General features: G+C 34.5%; 6 protein-coding genes across 7 annotated transcripts; 3 read left to right on the forward strand and 3 right to left on the reverse strand.

Moving 5' to 3' along the window:
* Window positions 1-143: 143 nt before the first annotated feature.
* On the reverse strand, window positions 144-2,272 carry LOC110684693 (SNF1-related protein kinase catalytic subunit alpha KIN10-like). Its single transcript, XM_021861133.1, has 5 exons — window positions 2,068-2,272; window positions 1,466-1,653; window positions 1,172-1,354; window positions 769-900; window positions 144-278 (listed from the first exon to the last, which is right to left on the reverse strand). Exons 1-5 carry the CDS (start codon window positions 2,270-2,272, stop codon window positions 144-146), a joined length of 843 nt encoding a protein of 280 aa, XP_021716825.1.
* Window positions 2,273-5,415: 3,143 nt separating this feature from the next.
* Window positions 5,416-8,710, forward strand: LOC110684694 (cation/H(+) antiporter 14-like). The gene is made up of 3 exons (XM_021861134.1): window positions 5,416-5,469; window positions 6,047-7,042; window positions 7,481-8,710. The coding sequence occupies exons 1-3, from the start codon at window positions 5,416-5,418 to the stop codon at window positions 8,708-8,710; spliced, it is 2,280 nt and encodes a 759-aa protein (XP_021716826.1).
* A 1,579-nt stretch (window positions 8,711-10,289) lies between these two features.
* LOC110684616 (protein IN2-1 homolog B-like) lies at window positions 10,290-12,515 on the forward strand. Its single transcript, XM_021861053.1, has 10 exons — window positions 10,290-10,392; window positions 10,484-10,558; window positions 10,664-10,724; window positions 10,914-10,997; window positions 11,096-11,194; window positions 11,322-11,427; window positions 11,532-11,614; window positions 11,779-11,886; window positions 12,011-12,091; window positions 12,190-12,515. The coding sequence occupies exons 1-10, from the start codon at window positions 10,382-10,384 to the stop codon at window positions 12,199-12,201; spliced, it is 720 nt and encodes a 239-aa protein (XP_021716745.1). The 5' UTR covers window positions 10,290-10,381; the 3' UTR covers window positions 12,202-12,515.
* Window positions 12,516-15,176: 2,661 nt separating this feature from the next.
* LOC110684671 lies at window positions 15,177-18,280 on the forward strand. Its single transcript, XM_021861107.1, has 3 exons — window positions 15,177-16,697; window positions 17,150-17,695; window positions 17,845-18,280. Exons 1-3 carry the CDS (start codon window positions 15,786-15,788, stop codon window positions 17,947-17,949), a joined length of 1,563 nt encoding a protein of 520 aa, XP_021716799.1. The 5' UTR covers window positions 15,177-15,785; the 3' UTR covers window positions 17,950-18,280.
* A 176-nt stretch (window positions 18,281-18,456) lies between these two features.
* Window positions 18,457-20,495, reverse strand: LOC110684673. Its single transcript, XM_021861111.1, has 2 exons — window positions 19,617-20,495; window positions 18,457-19,064 (listed from the first exon to the last, which is right to left on the reverse strand). Exons 1-2 carry the CDS (start codon window positions 19,987-19,989, stop codon window positions 18,862-18,864), a joined length of 576 nt encoding a protein of 191 aa, XP_021716803.1. The 5' UTR covers window positions 19,990-20,495; the 3' UTR covers window positions 18,457-18,861.
* Window positions 20,496-20,588: 93 nt separating this feature from the next.
* On the reverse strand, window positions 20,589-25,844 carry LOC110684670 (pre-mRNA-splicing factor CWC22 homolog). Of its 2 annotated transcripts, none has more exons than XM_021861105.1 (8): window positions 25,632-25,843; window positions 23,625-25,409; window positions 23,339-23,528; window positions 22,788-22,891; window positions 22,588-22,690; window positions 22,160-22,458; window positions 21,300-21,605; window positions 20,589-21,181 (listed from the first exon to the last, which is right to left on the reverse strand). In XM_021861105.1, exons 2-8 carry the CDS (start codon window positions 25,356-25,358, stop codon window positions 20,762-20,764), a joined length of 3,156 nt encoding a protein of 1,051 aa, XP_021716797.1. In that variant the 5' UTR covers window positions 25,359-25,409; window positions 25,632-25,843; the 3' UTR covers window positions 20,589-20,761. The 2 variants fall into 2 exon arrangements, with proteins under 2 accessions (XP_021716797.1, XP_021716798.1); XM_021861106.1 differs by having other exon boundaries at window positions 20,762-21,181; window positions 23,625-25,404; window positions 25,632-25,844.
* Window positions 25,845-27,331: the final 1,487 nt, after the last annotated feature.

Genomic DNA, 27,331 nt, shown 5'->3' on the forward strand with positions numbered 1-27,331 from the left:
ATAAAAGGATATAGGCCAAGACATTTTTAAAAAATCCATAATGCAGATTACAGGACAATACACATGACACATAGCTTTAATGAAACATATATTGTTTCCAATACATTGGACATAGATGAGTCTCGGTATTAATACTGAGGTAGCTAAGCAAGAACCCAGGGGTGCTGACGTATCTTGGAGATAGTCATTCGATTCAGAGGACAAACAGTGAGCATTCCAGCAACCAGGTCACGGAATTCAGCTGATAAGTACATGTCAGGAAATTCAAACTGCCCACTCTGCACAAACCATGAAATATGTCAGCAATAGTAGAGCTGTGATGTATAAGTAGATCACATAAAATTAGGACACAATTATCATACACCAGGAAAATCCAATCAGGCATAATTTAATATAATTGCGATATACAATCTGCTGAGAATCATTGATTACTATAATGAACCTTTTAACTTACAGCTGAAATTCTTTCACTGAATAGAACTACTCTGAATTTAATTATATTGTACAGAAGAAAATAATAATTATATTCATAATATAACTTCAATAGAAATTTTTGATAGGTTGCTTTTAAAAGAAAATGAGCATACAAGATGAATCCTCTTTCAATGTTTCAATATATGGTTTAGCTAACATTATTATACTTGTACCAAGATTATATATATATGACAAACTTCTGTTGTAAGTAGATTAAGATCGATGGCTAGATGATACGAAGTATATAGTTCCATCAGAAATCAGGATTATAACATCAAGTCAAATTACAAATACCTTGATTTTGTCGTAAAGGCCATCAGGTTCCACATCCTCAAATGGGAATGAGCCACAGACGATGGCATATAAGATGATGCCACAGCTCCAGGCATCTACTTGTGTACCATAGTATGGTTTATTCGAAAAAATCTACATCAAAGAAGTATAGATTTTCCCATCAGCAACTCAAACACGTATTATAACAAAAGCAGGTATAAATTCTATAAAATTTTACAAAGCTACAGATCATCACTTTCTCATAAGTGAAATAACTCCATTTTTCTTAACAGATCTAAGAAAAGTCCTGCAGATAATGTCTGAGAAAATATTGAACACGAATATATAATGAAAAAATTCAGCTTCCAACAGGCATTAGATTATACATTAAAACATAATAATCTAGTACAGGAAGTTATCAGACCTCAGGAGCAGCGTAATGTGGGCTTCCACAGCTTTGTTTCAGCAAATAGCTATTGTTCATTATAGCACTCAAACCAAAATCCGATATCTTCAGATTGAAATTTCCATCAATAAGAAGATTTTCTAGCTTCAGGTCACGGTGTGCAACCATCTTCTGATGCAGGTACTCCACCCCTGATATCAGCTGTTTCCGGACAGAAGAGAACTAAATCATACTAGTATCAAAAAATAAAAAAATAAAATACTATAGAATGTTTTCAGAGGATGAATCTATGTCGTACAGTCTGATTTGTACCTGAAGGAAATATGGCCTTGCTTCGGCCTCTGACATCTTGGTCCTTACAGTGACATAACTTAAGAAATCCCCATTTGGTGCATAATCAAGCACGAGACATGCATAATCCTCGGTGTATACAACATCATATAGTCGAATTATTTGAGGACTTTCGACTAGCATCTTCAGTATTGTAACTTCCTTTTTCACTACATGGATAAAAAAAAAAAAAAATTAGAACAAAAGTTCATCGGTCTCTTAAACCCCAGAATGATGTAACAATAACATATCAGAAATCACCCATTTTAAAGTCAAATGACTACCTTAAGGCCTCTTATTCATACAATCAAATCAAAATTAATGAGGGACAAAGAAAATCTATAAATTCATCATGACTAATATATTAATTTGCTTGCTAACATCTAAATTACGACAAATATATTAAATTCCTTTAGAGTGATGTAACAAAAACACATCAAAAGCGCGCGCGCGCACACACAAAAAAAAAAAAAAAAAAAAACAAAAAAAAAAAATTGAATCTTGTTTAACAAACAAAGCAGGATCACAGCATATTTAATCACCTAAATTATTGTTTCAAAAAAAAAAAAGAAAAAAAACATCACCTAGATTTTCAGACATTTTATCCCTTATGGAGATGATCTTAATGGCTACTACTTGTCCAGTCCTAACATGTCTCGCTTTCTTCACTACACTAGTCGCGCCAGAGCCAATGGTTCCATCCAAAGCATAGCCCGGCAAGAGCCTAGCCAGCTCAGCGCCATTCGGAATTGCTGATGAAGTGCTTGGTGCAAAAGGTGGTCCTGCCATTTTCTTATTACAAGAATCAAGAGTTTAATTAAAATGATATGTGTATATTAGACTGGAATTATAAGATTATAATCTCTATTTAGACAAATTAAAGATGATTCATAGAAGAGATTTCAGATGGTGGTCTTTATAAGCACAGTCGACAACATCAATACGTGAGCAATGCAAAACACACGTGTGGTCTAGTAAAATGAGGAGGAGCATCACGTGAGGTGTGATATCTATATTATAAGGAAATAAGTGATTTTTTAAGGTCAGAATTATTAATAAAAGTTGAACATTAACAATTTTGCATTATATATTGGAAAAAGAGTGATGATCAATGTGATCTCCCCTCCTCTAGTGAGTCCAACTTGATACTATTAATTATTAAATTTATTAAAATTAGAAGAAAAGAGGAATCCTTCTTACAATTCATGTTAATTGACCCCAAATCATTTTGAAATTAAGGCTTTATTGTTGTAAAATAAAATAAGAGGTTAATTATTGATATATGTTACTTTTTATAATTATTTTTTGGAAACATGAATTATTAACATTACCATACGACATATGTACATTAAAATGTGAATCAGTTGTGAAAATAATCCATTTTGATTACTTATTAATTTCTTATGTTATGATTAGGATACTTTTAATTTTACATTTATTGCATAAGACTATGTTTTGTTCACATTATTTTCACTTGTTCAACATAAATGAGTTTCAAAAAAATTGAGTTAAGCTTAAAAAATTAAAAAAACAAAGAAGGTTACCCAAGATTTATGCAACTAAAATAATGTAATAAGTTTATATATATTAAGCTCATTCTATGTAGAAGCATTAATAAACTCATTTAAATTATAGTAAGTTGTATTTAAATATATAGATAAGCTTTACTCCGTATTTATTGAGAAAATATTGTATAAGCTCAGACTTATGGTAAGATCGATGAATATAAGTTACGAGACATTTTATATAAACATTTAAACATCTCGATTTTGAAATAAATTTAGACATTTCATACAAGTTCTTGAAAATTTCATATATAAGTTACTTGAAATACATATCAATTTTTAAAATTTTATATATTAGGTGGGTGGACTCACGGGAAACAAATAATTCACCTAATACTTTGTGTTATTTATTTTCTCATCATCTGTTATGGTTTCTTGGATCGAATAATTGATTAACATATATTTTAGCTTTAAATGGTTTGGATAAGATATCCAAAAAGTTAATCCAATACTCTAAGTATAAGGAATGTTATATTTAATTTAGGAAAATATCCTTCAAAGATGGAAGTAAATCACAAATGCAAGATCACATACAAATGTCTTTTATAGGTTTTTTTTAGTGTGTTTTATTTACTTAATTTTCATTTATCTAAACTTATCAGAACTTTATGATCGGTTAAGTTCAGATAAAATAAGTTCTAGAATAATAAGGTTTGATAACGGTTATCCAAGTTGAAATTACAACTAAAAATAAATTTTATTAAATTAAGATAAGATAAAATAAGTTCTGAGAAGTAAAATATAGTTGAATAGTTTACACCCTTATTTTAGCTACTAAGTGAAAAAAGGTGAACATAACATGACAGAAATTTGTACCAATTAGTACGGTGGAGCTAGCAGTTTACAAGTGGATTCAGGTCAATAAAAATTAATTGTTAATAAAAAAATAATAAATTTTTATTATTCCAAAACATTTATATTCACTTTCTTAATTTATTATCTTTTATTAATGTATTACATTATTAACCATATAATAGGCATTGAATTTATTGAATTATTCAATTCAAATTAACTAAATTATCAACATTAAATTTTTTATTTTTTTTTAAACAAATCAATTCATTAATCAAAAGTCATACGACATCTACAAATGAAATCTAAATCAACAAATACATAAAGTTGAATCAAATAAGGGTTTCCTTCATCAAAGTTACGATCGTTGAGTAGATCTTGCGCAATGGTACATCTCTCGCACACATCACTGGAATATACAGCCTTTTCAGAGAAACGGTCTAACGATTTGTTGTAGCTGTAAGGATGATTTATTTTCATTTGATTCACTTGAACGTCTTTGAAGATTTGATAACCGTTGCGATCGCGGACAACTCTTTGCCAACGAACTGATAATAGGGCAAAAGATGATTGTCTTTTTAATAAACCCTAACACACAAAATAAAAATAAAAATAAAAATAAAATAAAATAAACAAAAACAAACAACAAAACTAACAAAAACTAACGACTCCACCATAGGAAGACGGACGAATATTTACACTACTCATATAGATTTATTGAAAACTATATCATCAACATAAATTATCAAACCCTACTTCTTATTTATTAAATTTATTATATTTAATTGCCAACTCTATTCTCAACCAATCAAGTCAGGTTAAAAATTTGTTATAATATTTTTAATTAATAGATATTAATTAATGTTCATATTAGTACATTGATATATAGGTCATTAAAAAAATGTTGTATGTATTAAGAAACAAAGGAAAGTCCAGTGGCTATCCACTTAGGTTATATGAATGCCCTCCCTATTGACAATGCAATTGGCTTGTAAGTTGTTACTAAGGGTTGGGTAAACCCATTTAACAAAAAAAAGGGTACAATTAATCCAAAACACCAACCTATAACATGGTTTATGATCTTTGATTATTCTTTGGTATATATGTATGCTATAAGCCTGTAAGTGTTAATTGTACATTTGAGGTCATTAACAAAGGGAGCACCGAAGATGAAGGATTTACATTATTAGAAGACCCTTACATAAACTTAATTTTCTCAGTGGTTAAATAATATTAAGGTCACTAATTTTAAGGAGAAAATCTAGTCCAATCCCTCATATTTTGTTCCTCAACATCTCTTTTCATATTTTTGATCAAATATCACCAATTATATTTTTCTTCACCATCTTTATTTTGACTCTTTTTTCTTTTCCCTCCATCTATTTTCTCTACTTAGGCAATATAATTACAATAGTATTCGTCCTTCTCCATCTTGTTCATTATGTCAAATGTATCGTTCGTTAACTATGATTATTAGTTATATTCAATGTTTCAATCATAATTAGTACATACATCTAGTAAAGAACAATATAGTAGTGTTTAGAAGATTAATTAAGGTCATACAGAAGAAGAAAAATGGACGTGCACGGTGACGACGCGTATCCAAAACAATGGTGGGCAATGGGAATGGTATTCAAGGATAGACTGATATGCCAATATCAAAGGTCAGGAACATCGAATGGTGTTTGGTATGGAGAAAATCCTCTGAGTTATCCCACACCATTAGTTTTGCTCCAAATTATCATCATTTTTTTCGTCACACGGACCGTTTTTTTCCTTTTACAACCCCTGCGCCAAAGTATGACTGTCGTCCAGATTGTTGTAAGCCTTTCTTTTTATTTACCATCATTTTATAATGCATTATTTCTATATTACTTCGGATCATACTATGTATATTCCAATGTTACTCTATCACCGTCGAAATGTCGAATGTGAATATAGGCCAGGCCAAGGCACAGCACACGTACGTACGTACATGTATGTACACACGTACAATTGGTGCTGCCTTCACATTCTAAACATAAGAGTTGGGTGCACCGTGCACGAATACTTGTATGTGTTAATAGGAGGGAAACATGTTCGTGACACCCCGGTTCATAATTTATAAAAATTATTTCGAGTATATAAATGAATAATGCGATACAAATCATCATACGATACTATATACGTTGTTATTACTCTAAATGTTATGTTTTGTTTGTTTCAGGCCGGATTATTTATAGGCCGAACATTAATTAACTATAATCAGTCTATCATCAACACCTTGTTCCCACCTCCTGGAAGATACATTATCAAGACAATGGCAGGATTCGGATTCATGCTTCAAATGTTCATATCAGGAGTCATGATTGACATGAGCGCGATTAGGAAAAGCGGGCCTAAATCGATACTCATAGCATTTTCAGGCGTGCTAATATCCATCATCTTCGGATCAGTGGCCTTTACATTGATTCGACAAGTCGTTGAACTTGATGAAACCCTATTCACAGGCATTCGAGTTTTAATCCTCTTCAATTCACTAACATACTTTATGGTAACAAGTTACTACCTTCATGACCTTAAGATCATCAACTCCGAGGTGGGCCGAATAGCCTGCTCCTCGTCGTTGGTGATCGATATATTTGGACTCTTAACCACCACATTTGGACTCATTTGGTTGAGCCCAAATCCGGATGCACCCCCTAAATGGCTATCCGCAGCAAGCTTGACCTTCTATTATTTCGTGTTGTTCGGCGTCTTTCGGCCCATGGTAATGTGCATTGTAAGGAGAACTCCTGAAGGTTGTGACATGAAACAAACTCATTTCTTGTTAATCTTAGGGATTGTAATGTTTACCTTCCATTGGGGTGAAAGAGTGGGCCAAAGATTTTCAGCCTTCTTGTTTGGGCTTTCATTGCCTCATGGGCCCCCATTGGGCTCAGCATTGGTCCAAAAGCTTCAGCTTTTTACTTCAGGAGTACTGCTTCCACTCTTCTGTACCATGGCAGGTTGGAGGATTAATTTGACGTCATGGAAAGGAACTTCCTCCTTTTGGGCCGTCGAGATCATATTCATTGTTAGTCAGCTTGGCAAGTTCTTAGGTACGGCCTTTTCGTCTATGGTTGTAGGTATGTCACTTGAAGATGCTGTGCCTTTGGGTTTTATCATGACTTTTAAAGGTATCATGGAGGTTGCCACCTTCGGTGTTTGGATCGATCAAGCGGTATGGTTATTTCATTTTCCTATATACTTCCTCCGTTCTTTTTTACTTGACCCGCTTTGACTTTTACACTATTCACCACTCCTCCTTTGATCACCTTTTGTGAATTAAAAGTAAGGAAAAACATAATCATGTGGGATCTTGTTAGAATCATTTCATTAAGTATTATCATATTATATAACTTTTATAATTTTTAATTATGAAGAATTAAAATTGATGATATTGATGGTTAAAATTTTGAATTGGCAAGCATGATAAATCAAACAAGTCAAGTAAAAAAAAAACGGAGGAAGTAGTTAACTAAATTTGTCTTTTTGGTAGTTAGCGTAGTAAATATTGCCTAGGAATAATATTAAATTTTTTTGTGTATTACTTTATACATTGTTGATTAACTTACGCGTGCAAGTTCTCACGATGAAATGATAATTATGTTTTCGATAGATTTTGGATGATCGACTGTTTGCTTTGGCGATGATAAACGTCGTGATCTTCACAGGAGTGGCATATCCACTAGTACAATGGTTGTATGACCCTTCCCATAAGTACAACATCGTGAGGAAAAGAAAGGTTATGGGACTAAGTGATCATGGGGATCTCCAAGTGTTAGTGTGCATCCATAACGAAGAAAACATCTCGGCGATTTTTAACTTCCTAGAGGTGTCCAAGTGCGAGAAAGTGGGTGCTTCTATATCGGTTTTTGCACTCCAACTAATAAACCTTGCCGGAAGTGCTATGCCCGTCTTAGCACCACTTCATGAGTACAAGAAGACGGCTAGCACTTTTAGTCTCTATGATCACACAATTAAGGCCTTTGAACAATTCGAGGAAGAAAGCCAAGGATACGCGAGGGTGCAACAATTTGTGTCCGTCACACCTTATAAGAGTATGCACAACGACATATGTGCACTCGCACATGACAAGAGAACAAACCTTATCGTCATCCCCTTCCATAAAAAATGGGGTATCGATGGTAATGTAGAGACCTACAACCAACAAATAAGGAGTATAAATCGAAGTGTGCTTCGAAAATCCCCTTGTTCCGTTGCCATCCTAATCGATAGAGAAATAGTTGACCAAGCTGGAGGAGGCCTCTATCGTATTTCAAAATTTGGACACCAAACTTACCAAATAGTAATGATCTTCATTGGAGGGACAGACGATCACGAGGCCTTAGCATTAGCTAGGCGTATGGCTGATCATCCGAGTGTTTGGCTAACCGTGATTTGGTTGAGAGTAAACGATTACAAGCCCCAAGTACAAGAAATTCAAGAAGATATAAGAGTAATGAGAGAATTTCATATAAAAGCCAAAGGACACGAGAGAATTAGTGTTAGAGAAAAATTTGTCGACGATGGAATAGGGACAACCAAAGCACTCCTCTCAGTCCAAAATGTCGCGGATTTGTTTGTGTTAGGAAGATACCACGAAGCAAATTGTCCTGCCATCCAAGGCCTCGATGCTTGGAGCGAAAGCCCCGAAATTGGAGCTTTAGCTGATACCTTAGTTTCTTCTGATTCAAGATACTCTATCTTGGTTGTGCAACAACAACCGCGAGTTGATTGGAAAATGAACTCTTCCAATAAAAGCAGGGATGATGAATCATATATCAGTGTAAGCGTTGCAAATTCTCCTAAGAGCACAAGCAGATCACGCCTGAGTTTAAGCAAGTAGATGGTGTGCTTTTCAATTCTACGTCTTTTTTTTAAAAAAAAAAGTTGTTCTTTTTTTTCCATAGATAATTTTTTTTTTTTTTTATTGTCGTAAAGTGTGTTACAAATGACAAATTATATAGACGGAACTTTATCTTAGGGTATATATCACTGTTGTCCTAGACATTTAATTACAAATTAAACTAGTTAGCATCTACGGATAGCTGATTCTTTGTATGAAATGTTGGCATCAAATGCTAAAGCCTATTCAAATAATGCAATGTTGTACAAACAAACTTCCAATATGATTTTACATTAGATTAGAGAAAATGTCTCTAATAGTCTCAATGCACTTTTCTCTCGCCTCATTTCAATTGGTTTATTTGTGAATGTACTATATATGGAAAGAGTATTACAAAATAGAGTGAGTGCTAATACTTTCATTCTAAAAAACAACGTTGACCTTTAATACCTATTTATAGAAAGTTTAATTTAACCATTAATCTTCATTGTAATACGAAGTCATGAAATATCATAGGAGACATTACTGTCCATCTATTGGAGTTTATGATTTGGTCAAACATATTTTGACTTAGTTTGTTTGTTACTTCCTTTAATTTACTCAAATTAAGTTTGTTAAACATGTAATTAGTTTGGAGAGTATGTATATTGTATTTCATTTTAACACAAGATAATAATAAAAACACACATTTTCTCCTCCTTCCTCATCTCTCTCTACTGACTAAACTCAAGCCTAACTTCAAAGGCTACTTTTTGCTTTCTGCTCTTTTCTTCCTCCTTAAATTCTCAAATTCAACACCATCTATATTCTATGAACAAAATTATGTTTTGATAAAACTAAAGTAATTATTTCACAATTTCACCCAATAATCCCTTATAAATTATTGACAAAATGCTAATACGGACGAAGGAGGGCACCTTGACTTTCTAATTGAATGCCGTTTCATGCAAAGTTGAAACTGAAAACTGATTTATTAATAAAGAGACGTCAGAGTTGACCAGCAAACACACGGAGACTTGACTAGTCCTTGTATGCGCTGGATCAGCCTTCTTCCAGAAGTTGACTTTTAAGATCGATAAGTGATGAGACAACAGTTTACACAACAGTTTTTTTTTTTTTTTTTTTTTTTTTTAATACTTGGTATATAAAATTTTTACCAATATGAAAATATTATACTTGTAGGAAACAAAAAAAAATCAAGGTGACCATCATACTCACGAGTGTAAAATTATCCATTTCACTAAAATATACTCCGTAATTTATTAATATTATTGATGTAGGATGAAAACCGACATAAAATTCACTTTGATGCAAATCATTCAATTATGATTTTAAAAGGAACTAAGTAATAAAGAAGGAAAAGTAAATGGAAATAAGCCATAAGTGTGAAGAGAAAATATTGATAGTAGATATTATTAATTGTTACTGAAAAACCAATATTTAATTTAAAGATTTTAGAAGAAAATCATAGAGAAAATAATTTAATTTCCTGGTCAAATAAGATCAAAGATATACTATTTTTATAAATTTGAATTTTGGTCAAAGTTTATCTTAAAAATAAGTATAAGAAGGGGCTAATATTGGAATCATATCTAAGTACTATTTCTCCATCTCAAAACTTTTTGATCCAATATCAAATATTATTCTTAAGTTCAATTTCATCATCGATCAATGGCTACACAGTAATAATAATGACCTTTTTTGCAACTTTGTTTTCTAGGAAAACTTGTCTTTTTTTGGTTTAATTTTTATGATGAATTGTTATATTTGCAGAGTAACTCAAGAAGTTCTTCCACCATTCCTGGGTTCCAACTCTGAACCACCTTCTTTCTTCGACGGAACCACCAGGTTGATATACATATATATACTTCTTAAAGGTTTTAAGCATTTAATTACGCAATTTCAAAATGATATCTTGATTTTACTCCTAACATATATTTAAAAATTCAACAGGTTGTACACAACCTATTACTGCCCTTTTGCCCAACGTGCCTGGTTAGCGCGAAATTACAAGGTTTGACATCATAACTTTACGTTCCATGCACCACGTTCTCTCATTTGTCAACTTTCGCATTGTTATCTGGATATCAACTAGCTCAATTGATAAAATACTTGGGAGTTCGTACAATACTGCTGACGTTTGAAAGTTAATTCTCTTCAAAGATTATGATTGATTATTAAAGTTTCTTTTACAACTTTTCAGGGATTACATGATATAATCCAATTAGTTCCAATTGATCTAGATGATAGACCAACTTGGTACAAAGAGGTCTACCCAGAAAATAAGGTGATTAATTTGCATGTCAAATTAAGATTCCATTTCTTCTTCCTATTTCATTCCATTTTTCTCTTACAAAAATCATAATGCTGAATCGTTGATCATAGGTACCTGCTTTAGAGCACGACAACAAGATCATCGGAGAGAGTCTAGACTTGATCAAATACATCGATGCCCACTTCGAAGGGCCTTCACTTTTCCCTGAGGTAATAATTAATTCTATGTGTTTACAATAATTCTAATTTAATCTCGTAATATGCTGTGATATTGTGGTCTGACATTTCATAATAAAATTATCGAACTAATTTAATTTGGTTGTATGAAATTCTACAGGATCCTGCTAAGAAAGAGTTTACAAAGGAGTTGTTTGACTATAGTAACAAGTGGAACCCAACTCTTTTCTTCTACCTTAAAGGAACTAAATCAGAGGATGAAATGAGTATGCATCAGAAGCGCGATTTCATTATTTAGACTAATTACTGATCTATTGCTATTCATTTGTAACTATTGTAGTAACAATGTGCATTTCTCTGCTTTTTATAGAGACTGCTTTCGACACATTGGAAGAATATTTTTCAAAATACAACCATGAAGGGCCTTTCCTCCTTGGTGCCCAATTCAGCGCGGTCAGTCAGACTAATTCATTTATATAAACTCCTGTTTATAAGTTTCTGTCATCTGAAATATCAATTGCAACATCTATGAACATGTTGCAGAGAATATTTACATTGTCAGATATTCATCCTGCTAATTTTTCTCTGACTAAATTTGGCTGTTATTTTATGATCAGGCTGATGTTGCATATGCTCCATTTGTACAAAGATACTATTACTTATTTACAGATTTGCACAAGTACGACATCACTGAAGGGAGGCCGAAGCTTGATGCTTGGCTCAAGGTATAGCACATACACCTCTTATAACTTAGTCTATAGTACATTACATGTGATCAATACAGAATCATGTACTTCATATTAGATTGTGACAGTCAGTACGACGCCTAATGACCTGTATATGGTGCAGGCATTGGACACAGTTGAGGCTTGCCTGGAAACCAAATGGGATGAAGAACTGAACTTAAAGATCTACAAGAGGCGTAACCTGGTAAACCGGCTATACTTCTATAAAAGGGACTAAATTCAGGACATTTGGAACCTTTTTTAATGGTCACTAACTTAATCTTTGTTTGATTTATTCCTCAGGGGATAGTCTGAAGTCTGAACTATGCAATTGCTGATGGTCCTGTCTGCGCACTTAACACTGCACCTTACCAGCTCAGATCATTCATCGAAAATTTCTACAAGTGTTCTCTAAAACTTGCTCTTGAATAAAGAAACTCTCTTTTTATTTGCTGTTTGTACCAAATTGTTAAACTTGCTACATGAACAATGTTAGTTGCCAATGTAGCAGAATTTTAATTTGTAATGTATTTTGTATACGTCTTTTAGTACATATTCCATTTGTATAAGGGTCTTCCCTTCATAATTACAGAATAATTACACATTTATAATTCTAATTACTTCACGTATTTGTTCTCTATTACTAAATTTCCAATAGCATAATGTGCAAGCGTGCAATTTAAGAAGAAAAGTTACATTTTTTTCCCCCCTATGATCCATTGCTCTATTTGCTTCTAGAAATAGATGTACAAATCATCGGATTTATTAAATATTAATAATGGAGAGGTATCGATATCTTTAACTATAAGTAGCCATTTTTCAGCGATTTTGCTCAAAATTTTCAAAACGAAGATGACTAGCAAATTATTACCTTCAATGACGAGATTAAAGAAACCAATATACTTGAACATCTATGCGACTATGCCTGAAGGAATTAGTTGGGAAGTGGGTTGGTGACTTGGTGAAGTGGAGTACCTTCAAATTAAAGTGGCATAAAAAATAAAAATAAAATAAAAAGACTGCAACTATCATATCCTATCATTTCATTCGATAAAGAAAAAGAAGGTCCTAAAATAATTTATCTGGAGAATCAAATTTTCATCATGAAATATAATACTCGGAGTACATACAAAGAATGCCGTACATTCCTTTTATCCGCATGCTCTAAAATATTCTTACAAATATATTGAGATTTTGATAATCAATCAATATCATAATAGTAAAACAGATACCAGAAATGACATAATAGTAAGACATGTTGTATTTTCCTCCAAAACTCCCCTCCCCTTTTAGCAAAAAAATATTTTATCTTTTCATAATAAAAATCTTTTATGTTTGGAATATTTGTATAATACAACTATAATAAAAACTAGATGAAGCCAATGCACGGTTTGTTTGTATTTTTTAAAATAAAATATTTTACTAATATATAATTATCTAATAAACTTTGTGATATTCGCTTGCTTACTACTTGAATTTTTTATCATAAAATGAATTATTAATTTTGTTTCTCATATTTAGATAAAATTTGTAATATAAAAAGATAATATTTTATTTCACAAAGTTTCATATGTGGTTGGTTACATCGTGCGGTCGGGATTACTTAGTCAGGAGTTACTTGGTTGGTCAAGGGTTACTCAATCAATCAGGGGTTACTCACACGATCAAGATTACTCGGTCAATGTTTGGGTGCGTCTCAACCGGCCACAAGATATGGCCAGCCACCCCAAAAACTTGCTGATTTTATTATTATAATTAATATAAATTTTTTATCTAAACTAAATTGCAATTCTTTTTTTTATTTTTGGCTAAAATATAATATTTTCCTATGTGACGCTATACGATTAATCTTACGTGGCATAATCCTATTGTAGTGTTTTAAAATTATTAATCATAAGTGGCGATTTTTTATTAAAATCCTATGTAGCGCTTTACAAAAAATTAAACTAATCTTACGTGGCAAAATCCTATTGTAGCGTTTTAAATATACTAATTCTAAGTGGCGCTATAGTAATTTTTAAAAAATTTAAATCCTTTGTGGCGCTCTAAAAACTTGGGAAAAAACTCCTCTTTATATATATAATATTAGATTATTCCAAATCTTATATATTATCTTTACATAAAATTTATTTCTTTTTATTTTGTGTTCTTAATTTTTCCATACAAATTGACCAAAAATATTATTCCAATTTTTTTTTTTTTTAAATTATAGAAAAAGTAAAAAGCCACTAGTTTAGGTACATAATACTATCATTACCGCCTAGACACCTTTTAGACAGAGTATTATTGAATTTTTCTCAAAAAGTAATAATAAAATTGATTCATATTATTGATATTAAAGAAAATACTTTAAAACATCACTTTAATTTTTTTCCAAATACCTCTAATATGTTGTTTCTTAGACTAATGGGGTATTAGATATGACTATAAAATAAATGTTGTGTTCAACAACTATATCTAGGTCTATATCTAAGAAAATGTGAAATATCAATCAATTTTTTTGTTACATTAATATCTTAGTAAATACAAAAAAAATTATTATCGTTTGCTGAATTATAGACACTTATCCTTTTTTTCGATAAATAGTTATCATCTACAAATAAAATTTTAAGTTAATAAACAAATAATAATCAAACTACAATTATTGGATACCAAACACATTTTTATATAATAACAAAGAGCGACAATATCATGTAGAGCATCAATTCATAAAATGAAAATGTATTATTAATAATATAGGTTAGTGCTGCCTAATTTTGGATTATAGTTGCCTTTAATGATCCGAGTAGTATTTATTTCCATTGAAATTATTTTATTGGATATAAAGGTGATATATTATTTGTAATTTATATATTTACATGTATGTTGTGCTAATAGTTTTACTGTAGATTTTATTCTATTGTTTGATTATTAATATTTTCATGTTTATTAAAAAGCATTTGTAAATAAGTCCTTAGTCACATAGTCACTAGATTGTATAGTTATATTGAGAAATAATATACATCATTAGTGTAATATATTGTATACTAGTTTTAAATATTTTCAACACAACTATAATCAACAATAAATTTTTTTTTCTCAATTGTAGTTTTAATAATTGTTGCCTTATTCTTTTATTTTTCAATATGCATTGCATTTGTTTATTCCACATAAATTGCCTCATTTTTGTATTATGTCACAATTAATTATGGAAAAATATTATTACTATCGTGCACCACACGGACACTAATCTAATTAAAATGAAAAAAGCTACCACCATACAAGTAGATTACCTTTTTTTTTTTTTTTTTTTTTTGAAACAAGTAGATTACTACTCTGTAATTTATAATGTATATTACTAACTTTAGACATAACAAACATTCCATACTGCATACATTCTCATAATAAACGATTGTTCTTACAATTATAATCTCTGTATTTCGTTATATATCATATACGTATTACATAACAACCATTCTTTTTTTTTTTTCTTTTTTAGGGAATAGTAGAGATAACAAACATTCCGTACATCATAGATTCTCATAATTAATGATTGTTCTTACAAGAAGCATTCCAGGGAAAAAAAAAATGAGCTAAAAGCCTAAAAATCAGCTCCTTTGTTGTTGAAAAAAATTAATAATAAATAGTAATAAAAGAAAAAAAAAAAAGAGTTTACAAAAGAGGCAACAACTATAAGGGCGGTAGAGTTAAGCACCCCACACTTGAGATGGCAAAAGGAGAAAGAATAGGCTTCACCTTCGTTAATCCACAACTAATTTCAATCTCCTCTGTTTCCTCTGTATCTCTCTCTCATATGCATCTCGAACTAATCTTCAATCCATGGAAATCATTACCTAGACAAAATTCGACGAAAAACAGACATTAATCATATCATTATTAGTCATTTAGTATTAGCACCAATGATTAAGCTCGTATCTTGGATCATCATCATAACATCAGCCATTTGTTTCTTGTATACATTCAACCAAATTGTATATCACCACCCTGAATGTCCTACAACAACCACGATTTCTAACATCTCTGAGCTTGGAAACATAGAGACTTCCCTCTCTTTCTCTAATTCTTCCACCCCACAACATAAACATATCAGCTCTCCTGATCCTCCTGATGACAATGAGGAATATGATCAACGATCTGCTTCAACTAGCGGCGGTCACCAAGCATTGACAAAAACCGAGACAAGTGGATCACAAGATGAAGAGGAAAAGGAAGAGCCTACGCAGCTGAAACATATTGTGTTTGGGATCGCGGCTTCTTCCTTTTTGTGGGACAAAAGGAAGGAGTACATCAAGCATTGGTGGAGGCCTAATCAAACCAGAGGAGTTGTTTGGCTCGACGGAAACGTTAAAACTTACAAGAATGAGAATCTACCTAAGATACGCATCTCTGAAGACACCAGTAAGTTAAGGTATACCAACAGACTTGGAAGCAGATCTGCATTGAGGATTTCTAGGGTGGTGTCCGAGACCCTTAATCTCGGTTTAAAGGATGTCAGGTGGTTTGTCATGGGAGATGATGACACCGTTTTCGTTGTTGATAATGTTGTTAGGATCCTAGAAAAGTATGATTATAACCAATACTATTACATTGGGAGCAACTCTGAAAGTCATGTCCAAAATATTATTTTCTCCTATGCTATGGCTTATGGAGGTGGTGGTTTTGCCATCAGCTATCCTCTTGCTAAGGAGTTAGCGAAAATGCAGGATCGATGCATCCAGCGTTATCCTGCTTTGTATGGTAGTGATGACAGGATACAAGCTTGTATGGCCGAGTTAGGAGTCCCCCTTACTAAAGAACTTGGATTCCATCAGGTAATTAACATCATTCTTCTTATTAAGTACTACTTGTAGAATATGTTTTGCCAAGATTTTTGCTGTAATAAGCTTAACATGCTTGTCAAAGGGGGTGTTTCTGGAATCAGTGGCCAAATAAGGGGTGTTTTACTGTCATAAATATGTAGTTTTCCTGCTTCATGTTAATAGATGTTAATAGTTAGGATTTCATTTAGGTTTATAATACATTTCCTTCTCATAGAGTCATATTGGAACTCAATTTTTCTAATAGCCTAATAAGACAAACAATAGACGAGTTTTATCACCATTGATCTGATTGAATTCAACATAATGTAAACATGAAAAAAAATTATTGTTAGCAATAAACTGGTAACGATGCAATGAGGCAACTAAGTATACTTCGTATATGACATTACAACTGATTAGCAGCCATATAAAGTCCAATCTCTGATGCAAATTGCTAAATGCAGTATGATGTGTATGGAGACTTACTGGGGCTACTAGCAGCGCATCCAGTAACACCACTAGTCTCAATTCACCACCTTGACGTGGTAGAGCCCATATTTCCAGGCATGACACGACCCCAAGCAATTCGTCACCTGTTTGAATCGGTCAGCCAGGATTCAGCCAGTATAATGCAGCAATCCATCTGCTATGACAAAAAAAGATTCTGGTCCATAAGTGTATCCTGGGGCTATGTGGTTCAGATTATTAGGGGAGTAGTCTCACCAAGAGAGCTTGAAATGCCCACCAGAACCTTCCTAAATTGGTACAAGAGAGCTGATTACACAGGATATTCCTTCAATACCAGACCAGTCACCAGACACCCTTGTCAGTCTCCCTTCATTTTCTATATGAGCAGAACAAGGTATGATCGTGGCAGCAAGCAAACAATTGGAATTTACCGGGCTCATGACCGGTATAAGCACCCTTTCTGCCGGTGGAAGATGGAAAATCCTGAAAAAATTGACTCTGTTGTGGTTCTTAAGAGGCCAGATAACCTCCGTTGGCAAAAGGTATGCAACTTCAGTTCCTTCTGTCTGCTTCTAAAATGAAAAATGTGCAACTTTTCGACTATTAAATATCCATCTCTTCATTTCCCAATCTCTAATTCATCTCAACTACAGAACAAAGTTTAAGTATTTATTTCTTTTTTGTAATACAGTCACCCAGGAGGGATTGTTGTAGGGTGGTAAGTTCAAAGAAGCGCTCAGTATTATACGTATGGGTGGGCAATTGTCGACTTGGTGAGGTTAGTGAACTGAAATAGCTAAACGAGTTCCAAACATACAAAAGGTAATGCTAAAAGGTGGATCATCCACACTAAAGGGATCTATTGGAGACACAGAAGAGAAAAAGAAAATTAGAAGGGGACTCTTACCCACAAACATCAGAGCACACAACTGTAAGAAGTAAATTTGCATTTCAGAAATTCAAGGCAAATTATGTAACATTTTGAATACTGTAACATTTACATTCATAGGCTACTCTAAAGTATGTAAGGATTTGATGTCTCAAGCAGAATTCATTGAAATGTAAGTTTTACATACAAACAGTACCATCATAGCTACTGTATCTTAATCCAAAAAGTTGGAGACAATACTTCAAGTATAGCATAAACTTCATAACATGGAGCAGCCTACTCAGTACTACATCATAGAAACTCATATTATTGAAACCAAACCGAAAATAATCGAACTGATACATATATATCTAGGATAGTGTCCAGCATTGAAAATCTTCGCAGATAAGTGTACATTACATAGATCAGTAGGTGTTCACTTCAATAACTGTCACCTCAATGAGAGATTCGCCATCATCATCCGCCTTATCAGCCTACTTAGTACTCCATCATAGAGTTTTGTATTATTGGAACTAAAACACTAACTAAAATAAACTGCTATGTAGCTAGGATAGTGCCGAGCAATGAAAAACCTTCGAAGCTAAGTACACATGACACAGATCAGAAGAGTGTGCACTTCAACTGCATGCTATTGCTCAATGGGAGATTGCACCATCATCCACCTTATCGACCTACTTAGTACTCCATAATAGAGTTTTTTTTATTATTGGAACTAGAACATTAAAAGTAAAATGAACTGCTATGAAGCCAGGATAGTCTTAAGCAATGATAAATCTTAGAAGATAAGTGCAAATTACAGATATCAGAAGAGTGCACGCTTCAGTTACTGCTGCTCAATGGAGATGCACCATCACCTGCCTTCTCGATCACCGACAGCATGAGCTCGATGTTGGGATTTGGCAAAGTAGCTACTGACAACATAGTCATGCGGCTCAGATTAAGGTCAGTGTCATTCAGAGAAAAAGGCCTTACAGTAGAGGAATGTTGTTGCATGAACCTGCCATCCTTTATTGCCAAATTCACTGCATTTACCCAAACAATATCATACTTGTCAGATTTTTCTATATTCAAACAAGATGACATACCACTAGATTTTCGACTACCATACTAAACCAATCAACTAAACATGAGTCTGGAAATGTGGTATATTAATGATTTCAAACAATGGAAAAACAATTTATATCCATGAATCAATATATGAATATGGAAAAGTAGAATTCGAAGTGCAAAAATGACCCATTATTGATTTCTTTTCACTTTTGGTTGTCTACCCAATTGGCATTACTGCAAATCGGAATTAAAATTCATATAATCACTCCAATTTATACCCAGAAATTTACAGAAAGAAGCCATAATAATCAAGAAAACATAAAAGATAATTGATCAAAAAAAAAAAACAATCAACAAAGATATGAAAGATGAGACAAGAATTGGATAATTGAGCAATGAAAGAACTAACAATCAACAAACAACAAAGACCAGAAATAACAAACCCAGCTAAATTCTTTCAAGAAAACCCAGAAGGACAGAACAATTGAATTTGCGCAAAAATTGAAATCAAAACTTGAACATACCTGGGTTGGAGAACCACCAGAGGAGGAAAAAACAGAGGAAGATGATGGCAGGAATAGAATGGAGAACCCAGGAAGACCCGAAGAAACGACGAACACGAAAGCCCCAGAGACGGCGGTAGTTGCCGCGGTGATGGTGATTGTTAATGAAGGCAGAAGGAAGAGTGGTGGGGTTGGGATCGAAATTGGAATTAGGAAGAACCCTTCGTCTCGGAGGAGTATGAGGCTGCTGCAGAACCTGAGACTGAGACAACAATGACGAATGTTGTTCCTCTGTTTGTTCAGCATCAAGATTTGGGATTTGGATGATGTGCTCCTCTGAATTTGGTGATGAAGAAGACGATAGATTCCCTCCTCTCAAAGCTTTCCTTTCCATGGCTTCCGATTCAGAGAGAGAAATGGGTTAATTTTAGAGAGAGAAAATGGGTTTTTGCTGTGAATTTCAAGAACTCAGAGAGTCGAGAAATGGAGGAGAGAGAAAGAAAAGGGTGGAGGAGCTAAAGTGAGATAGTTGGTTAGAGTGGGTTTTAGTTCGTTACATTTCATAACAGATTTTTGGCGGGAAAAGTTTACCTTGCAGAAGTTCGTTTTGAGTCGGAATTTACTACATCTGCCCACTGGAAGCTTTATCTGCATGATGTTATTAATTAATTAAGAAAACAAGAGAGAGAGAAATTCATCAAAAAAAAAAAACTATATAATAATAATAATAATTAGCTAATTGTTAATTCATACGATATTTAATTATCTCAAATAATTTCGTTAACTATACTTTTAATGGCCTCGGGAACACTTAAATCACACCCCAAAAAAAAAAAAAAAAAAAAGGTCCTTCAGATTACGGAATAAAAAGAAAGAAAGAAACCCAAAGTATAGTGTATAAGAGCACTTGAAGATAATAAAGAGAAGAAAAAAGAGTCATTAATTGCTTGTCTGTCAAAAAAAAATGAAATTTCAACAGAAAATTGAGGCAAATTGGACCAAGCAATAACAAAACCTTCAATAAAATTTATCAGCTATGCAAGTACAAATTCTGTTTCCATTTTTTAATAGTCACCTAAATTTGATAGAGACTAAGGAAAAGACATAAAACTTGTTTCTCCGATGCAAGAAGACATGAGAGGGAAGAGGAGGTTTCACTGTGTTTCCTAGTCTCCCTTCCTCCGTTTCCTATGTCTACCACCACCACTGTCATTCTTCTTCCTTTTATTACGCCTATCATCATCTGAGCTTGATGAACTTGCATCGGAACTAGAATCAGATTCAGCAGAGGATGACTCCGAGCCTGATGAACTTGAACTTGAACCAGAACCGGAACCGGAATCAGATTCATCTTCTGGCACTTCCGGCTCGGAATTCTGTTGTTGCATTATCAATCGTGGCATGTTCTTCAGGTACTCTCTCAAGTTCTCTGTTATTCCTCCAAGCCCAATGGATGTGAAGAAGTTGATTGCAAAACGTGTGTTTCTGGGATTATCTTTAGGGAAAATTGAATCAAAGGAGTCCTGCATTGCTGGGTCATTTAGCCGTTCATTGAGCAACCGGATACCAAGGTGCTCAGATAATTCCTGCATTAAATGATTTTTTTAAAATTATGTGAACAATCAAGCAGAAGTATACCCATAGAGAACACACTACATTAAACTCATCAATTGTGTAAGAAATAAGTGTCATATATTCCGATACCTGGAAAAGGATTTTGATGAAGATACGAGATGAAGAAGTTGTGTCCTCTTCAGTCAGACGAATGTAAGCTAACACATGCCAAGGAAGAGCATCAGTGCCTAGCAAATGAGCAAAGAATTTGGCCACATTACGTAATTTGTTTGTCTCAAGTCGATGTATCATGGAGTATTGCTGAACAAAGCATCTGTCAAAATTTTCCTGATACACTTTGTTAAGCATACAAAACCGTTGGCCCAAAAGACCATAATATCTGAGGTATGTCCTCTCTTGGCTGCAGCACTCCAATAACATTATATTCAACTCCATCTGCAGCGACAATTTGAGATAAGTTTCACATAGTAACAGCTTACAACAAAGAGCACACAGAAGCAGAAGTCCCAAAGACAGATGCAACCGGCAAATAAAACCAGCATAAAGAAAAAGGAAGTGCTACATGCAACCCAAAAACCTTTTTAAAAATGGTAGCCAAAAGCCCAGCATAAAGGCAAGAGCAGCAGGAAATTAAATTTCATTGACATATTCAGAGCGGCAAACAAAGGGGAAATCAGATATAATACTAACTGCATAACAAATTAACATGCATCATTGGCATTTGGAGCAGCACGAAGTATACATTAGAGCCTGGGTAAAATAACAAGTAGAGGGTCTAGAGAATATCTCAATAGGGTGCAAATAATGTTTCAGGGAAAATTACACAAAATATGTAAAATGTTAAAAGGGTACAAAGAAAAAGATCTTCCAAAACTATCAGAGAAACAAAAATTTAGATCAAGTTCCAAAAGCAGACTCTGACGCAATGGAGCAAAATTCAATGCAGTACGAAAATCTGGTAGAGGAATTTAAAGAGAAGAATTGCATACCTCTTGCCCAGGCTCAAGTTTGATTTTTAACAGCTTGTGGCCAGCTTCTTCAAAATCTACACTGGACATTATTGTTAAATATATAGTTCTTCGAAGATTTATAAGGTTGGTTTCTGTTTCATCTTTTATCTGCATCTGCTGCTCTTCTTCGTCTTCATCCTCTTCTTCATCGTCCTCATCATCATCAGACCCAGCATCAGATCCATCCTCGTCCTCTGACTCATCTCCTAGTATGGATTTCTTCAACTCTTCGTACTTTTTCTCATTTTCCACGAAATTAGGGTCTTGTTTGAAAATGTCTGAAATTGCATATAAACAAGATAATAGTACTAAGAATTGCTAACAAGAATGATACATTGCTAATCGATTTAGTTGAAGTTAATAAATGCAGAAATCATAAATAATTATAGCGAGAATAGTTCAAATACCAAGACCAGTCTCAGGATCTATCTCGTCTTCCAGTGACATCTCATGAGTGAGCTGATCTTCTGGATCCACAAGATCCAGTTCCGGCCGGACAGCTGGATGCCCCTGCAGATCCAAATAACCCCAAAAGCTTCACTACTCCAGCATTATTGATAATTCAAACAAGTAAACATGCCATCATAAGTTATATATAATACCAGACCTGGAATTTAGCCTTTCTAATGGCAAACAGGCCTTCAATCAGAAACTGAACCCTTTTGTCAATCTCTCCTTCATGAAGAATTCCTCGAAAACGTTCAAAAATACCTGAGAATTCAAACAAATAAATGAGATGGGACAGTGTGAAGAGCGGAGAAAAATTGGCAAAGCAGAGTAATTGAAAAGTCAAACCCAAAGAAGATGCACAATTTGTCAATCACAAAATTTGCTTAAACAATGATTTTGTGCATTTTTCCACTTCGAACAAACCATACAACGTTCATCTGACTTAAACATAGCAAGACGACATACAGATGAATAGGAACTAATCATCATGAGAAATGCTTCACTGTCTTAAGTATCAAAAATTGGTACTCAGGTACTCAACTTCCACTCATATACTCTTTTAGGTACTATTTAACTATATGGCAGCTATGAGATTCTAAGTGTAACAAACAAAAGAAGCAAAATGGAAGGATACAGAAAAATGAATCATGTTGAAAACAATGAAAATTTCAAACAGAGGTAGTGTCACATACTCACTAGTAAACTAACCATGAAGACCCTTGGGACAAAGGTCTTGAAGAATGGAGCCACATTCTTTGACAAAATCAACTGCAACCTCAACACTATCATCAGTAGGCTGCTCCAACAGAATGGTGAGCAATTCCAAAGCAACAAGCTCATGAGCAACTTGCTGGTTTACGAGATGAGCTATGAATTTAACAGCAGCCATCAGTTGAGGCTGTAAATGAATTTTCAGCAGATTAGAACTCTATAAATGGGCAATGAAAACAATTAATTAAAAATGGTATTGGAAAGAGGTAATAATCATACAAACCTTATCATTGCGCTTGTAAGCTCTCTTTAGCTGTAGAATAATCCTCCTTAAAAGAAGATCCCCGATTTCAGGGAACTTGGTATTGACCACAGCAACCAGAGCAGCAAATACATCAGTAAAACCAGGTGATGCCATTTGGGACTTCATGCATGATCGACAAAACAGACCCCTTCCCCTGATCAGATTCTCACCAAGCAATTCTGGAATAATGTTCTTGATATTAATGGCATTCACTTTGTTTACCAAACCATTGATACTCTTCCTAAGGGCATCCCATGTCAAACGCTGATATTCCACACTGCTTTTGTCCTCAATTTCCTTCATCATTCGAGCCAACTTAAATGGTGGGATGTAAACTCCTCCAGTCCTACCAAGGGTACTAAGATCACCACCTGGATTCATATTTGTTGCAGTAGACTGTGTTTGTGGTTTTGCAGGCTCTTCACCTATCACATTCTTGCCTTCTTGCTTCGACTCAAACACTTTCTCATTCCTTTCCCACCTAGATCTTATTTCCCCTTCCTCAAAATCATGGGTTTGTTTGCTAGTCCTATCCTCTCTTCGATCACTCCTCCGCATGCTATGCCTCTTTCTACGCCCATCAGAATCCGAAGAATCATCCGAGTCATATCGGTGCTTTCTCCTCTCTCTTTCACGTCTGCGTCTCTCCCTATCCCGTCGTCTGTCCCCACCAGAGCTTTCTGAGTCACTCCCTTGACGCCCAATCCTGCTGTTTCTTTCATTCCTTCTTCTACCATGCCTGCCTTCAATGACTATTTCCTTCTCATCTTTTTCTTTGTCATCCAACCTCTTCCTATGTTGCTCCTTTTCTCGTTTCTCACTTTTTTTTCTATCCCTCTTTTCGTCAGAATTCCCTGAATCATTCTCTTGACGTCCATTCCTCCCCTTATTATCACTTCTCTTTCCATCACCAGCTTCTTCATCATCCAACCTTTCCCTAGGCTTCTCTTGCTCTCCTTTCTCACTTCTCTTCCTATCCCTCTCGTCACCAGAACTTTCTGAATCATTCTCTCGATGCCAATTCTTCTCCCTGCTATCTCTTTTCCTTTTAATCTCCTCATCACCATCTTCTTCCACATCGGATCTCTTCCTAGGTTGCTCCCTCTCTCGCCTCTCACTTCTCTTCCTATCCCTCTCATTATCAGAACCCTCTAAATCACTCCCTCCATGCCCACTCCTTTCTCTTCCATCCCTTCTCTTCCTATTTCCATCTCCATCCTCCTCCACCCTTCTCCTGGGTCGCTCCTGCTCCTGCTCCCGCTCTAGCCTCTCACTTCTCTTTCTATCCCTCTCTTTAACAGAACTCTCTAAATCACTCCCTCCACGTCCATTCCCACCTCTTTCATCTCTTCTCTTCCTATTTCCATCTCCATCCTCCTCCACCCTTCTCCTTGGTTCCTCTCGCCTCTCACTTTTCTTCCTATCCCTCTCTTTATCAGAATTCTCTGAATCACTCCCTCCACGTTCATTCCTTTCTCTTTCATCACGTCTCTTCCTATTCCCATCTCCTTCCTCCTCCACCCTTCTCCGTGGTTGCTCCCGCTCCCGCCTCTCACTTCCTCTCCTCCTCTCCCTATCCTTATCTCTCCCATCATTCTCACTGACATGCCTACTATTCCAATGCCCTCCTCCTGAATCAGAAGAATCACTTCTTCCCCCATCAGAATTCTCAGAATCACTCCCTCGACGATCACGCCTGTCCCTAATTTTCATAGTTCCGTCCTAATAGTTCAATAATCCGAACGCTAAATTAAATTGACTATACTGCAACACAAAATATGAATTAATTATCAAAGTATGCTCGTTGAATACTCGGAGTATTTATAACCAATAGTTCAATAATCCAAACCCTAAATCGACTATACTGACAATTACATCAACAATAGTTAAATAACCCGAACCCTAAATCGAATGTACTGACAATCAAATCAACGAAACCCTAGATTGTGAAATTGATACTCGATGATTAAGCAAAATTAATCCTACCTCAGAAGCTGCTTCAATGGAGGATGCTTAGAAGCCGCTTCAACGACACGACTTTAATGGCGGAGAGTGAGTGAGAGGTGCAACGGCGCAGCTTACACCTGGAAATGCTCAAAATGGGGCAAAGATTATCGTAAGAGCTCGTTTCTTACTCCTTATCTTTCTAATTCACTTAGAGCAGCACATAATTATCTTTAAAAATCAGTTTATATTTGACTAATTACTTAGGGAAAGACACATTTGGATGTAAATTTCTCCTGAAATGATCCAAAATTACTACGAAATAAAATACGAGTATAAGTTACATGCATAAAATTACTCATTTTCAAGCAATTTATCCCACAATGTATAAATAAACAAAATAAAATCACCTATTATAAAACTTATCTCTTTAAAATTGTTTCTTAATTTACCTAAAAATTATACGAAATACATAATATCGAGTTATAATTATCTGCATGCTAAAAGTTATCCTAACTTAAAAGTTACCCTTGATGTACTCCGATGTATCAACACTTTTGAAAAGTGAAAATCGGGTATTATTCAATCATCCAATGTATTTCTCTAATTTCTCCTGAGTATTTGTAATGTTCCTTATTGGTTTGACTCGTTTCCTTTTTAAGATATACTTATATTAATATTCACATTTTTGGTACTAATAATTACTCTTTTCGTCCCTTATTATTTGTCCATATTCTATTAAAGTTTATCCTTAAAAGATAATTAAGGTAGTATGAAAGTTAATAAGCCTAAAAATTAATTATATAACTCTCTACTTAAAACTTGAGTCCCTCGTATAAGGTTAGTATGTCCCTCGCCTAGGGTTTGTCAGTTTTCCTACGGATTTTGCTAATTTTTCCCTTATTTTCCCACCATCTTTGAAGAATTTTTAATCCCTGCTAAACTAGTACCATGGCTGATGAATTACTTAATGATTTCGAGAGAATAAAATTGACTTAAGAGGAATCGAAGGTCATTGGAGATCGCTCCGCAGATTTGGAGGATGAAGGAACGAAAAATCAGATTGCCCTATCGCTAGTAGGGAAATTGCTGACCTCCAAACCCTTCAATGTAGAAGCGATGAAGCGCACGTTAATATCAGTATGGAGATTGCACGGTAATGTGGTGATTAAGATGGTGGAGATGAATCTCTTTGTTTTTAAATTCTTCAGCGACGCGGATAAGGAAAGAGTGTTGGATGGATGCCCTTGGTTCTTTGATGGAAAATTCCTAACACTTAAGGAGATCGATGGAGAGGAGCAACCACCGGAGGTGGTTTTCAAGTATGCCCCCATGTGGGTGAGGCTTCTCGACGTCCCCTTTAGTAAGCGGAATAGGAAGAATTTAATTGCCATTGGTGACTTCTTGGGAATCTTTTTGGAGATTGATGAGTCCGAGCCTCTAGGATGGGGTGAGTTCATGCGGATGAAGGTGATGATCGACATTGAAAAACCACTTCGAAGGGGTCTTTTTTTGGCAGTTGGCGCCTCTGATTTAAAGTGGGTCTCTTTAAAGTACGAAAGATTGGAGAATTTCTGTTTTATCTGTGGGAGATTACATCACACGGAGGGAGGTTGTGCTTATAAGGATGATATAAGGGCGACAAGTGACGAGATTGTGTATCAATATGGTCCTTGGCTTCGAGCATCACCTAGGAGACCCCCAAGAAATCTGAGTCTGAGATTGCGAAGGAGAAGGGGTGG

Source organism: Chenopodium quinoa, unplaced genomic scaffold, assembly GCF_001683475.1.
Source record: "Chenopodium quinoa cultivar QQ74 unplaced genomic scaffold, ASM168347v1, whole genome shotgun sequence".
Taxonomy (NCBI): domain Eukaryota; kingdom Viridiplantae; phylum Streptophyta; class Magnoliopsida; order Caryophyllales; family Amaranthaceae; genus Chenopodium; species Chenopodium quinoa.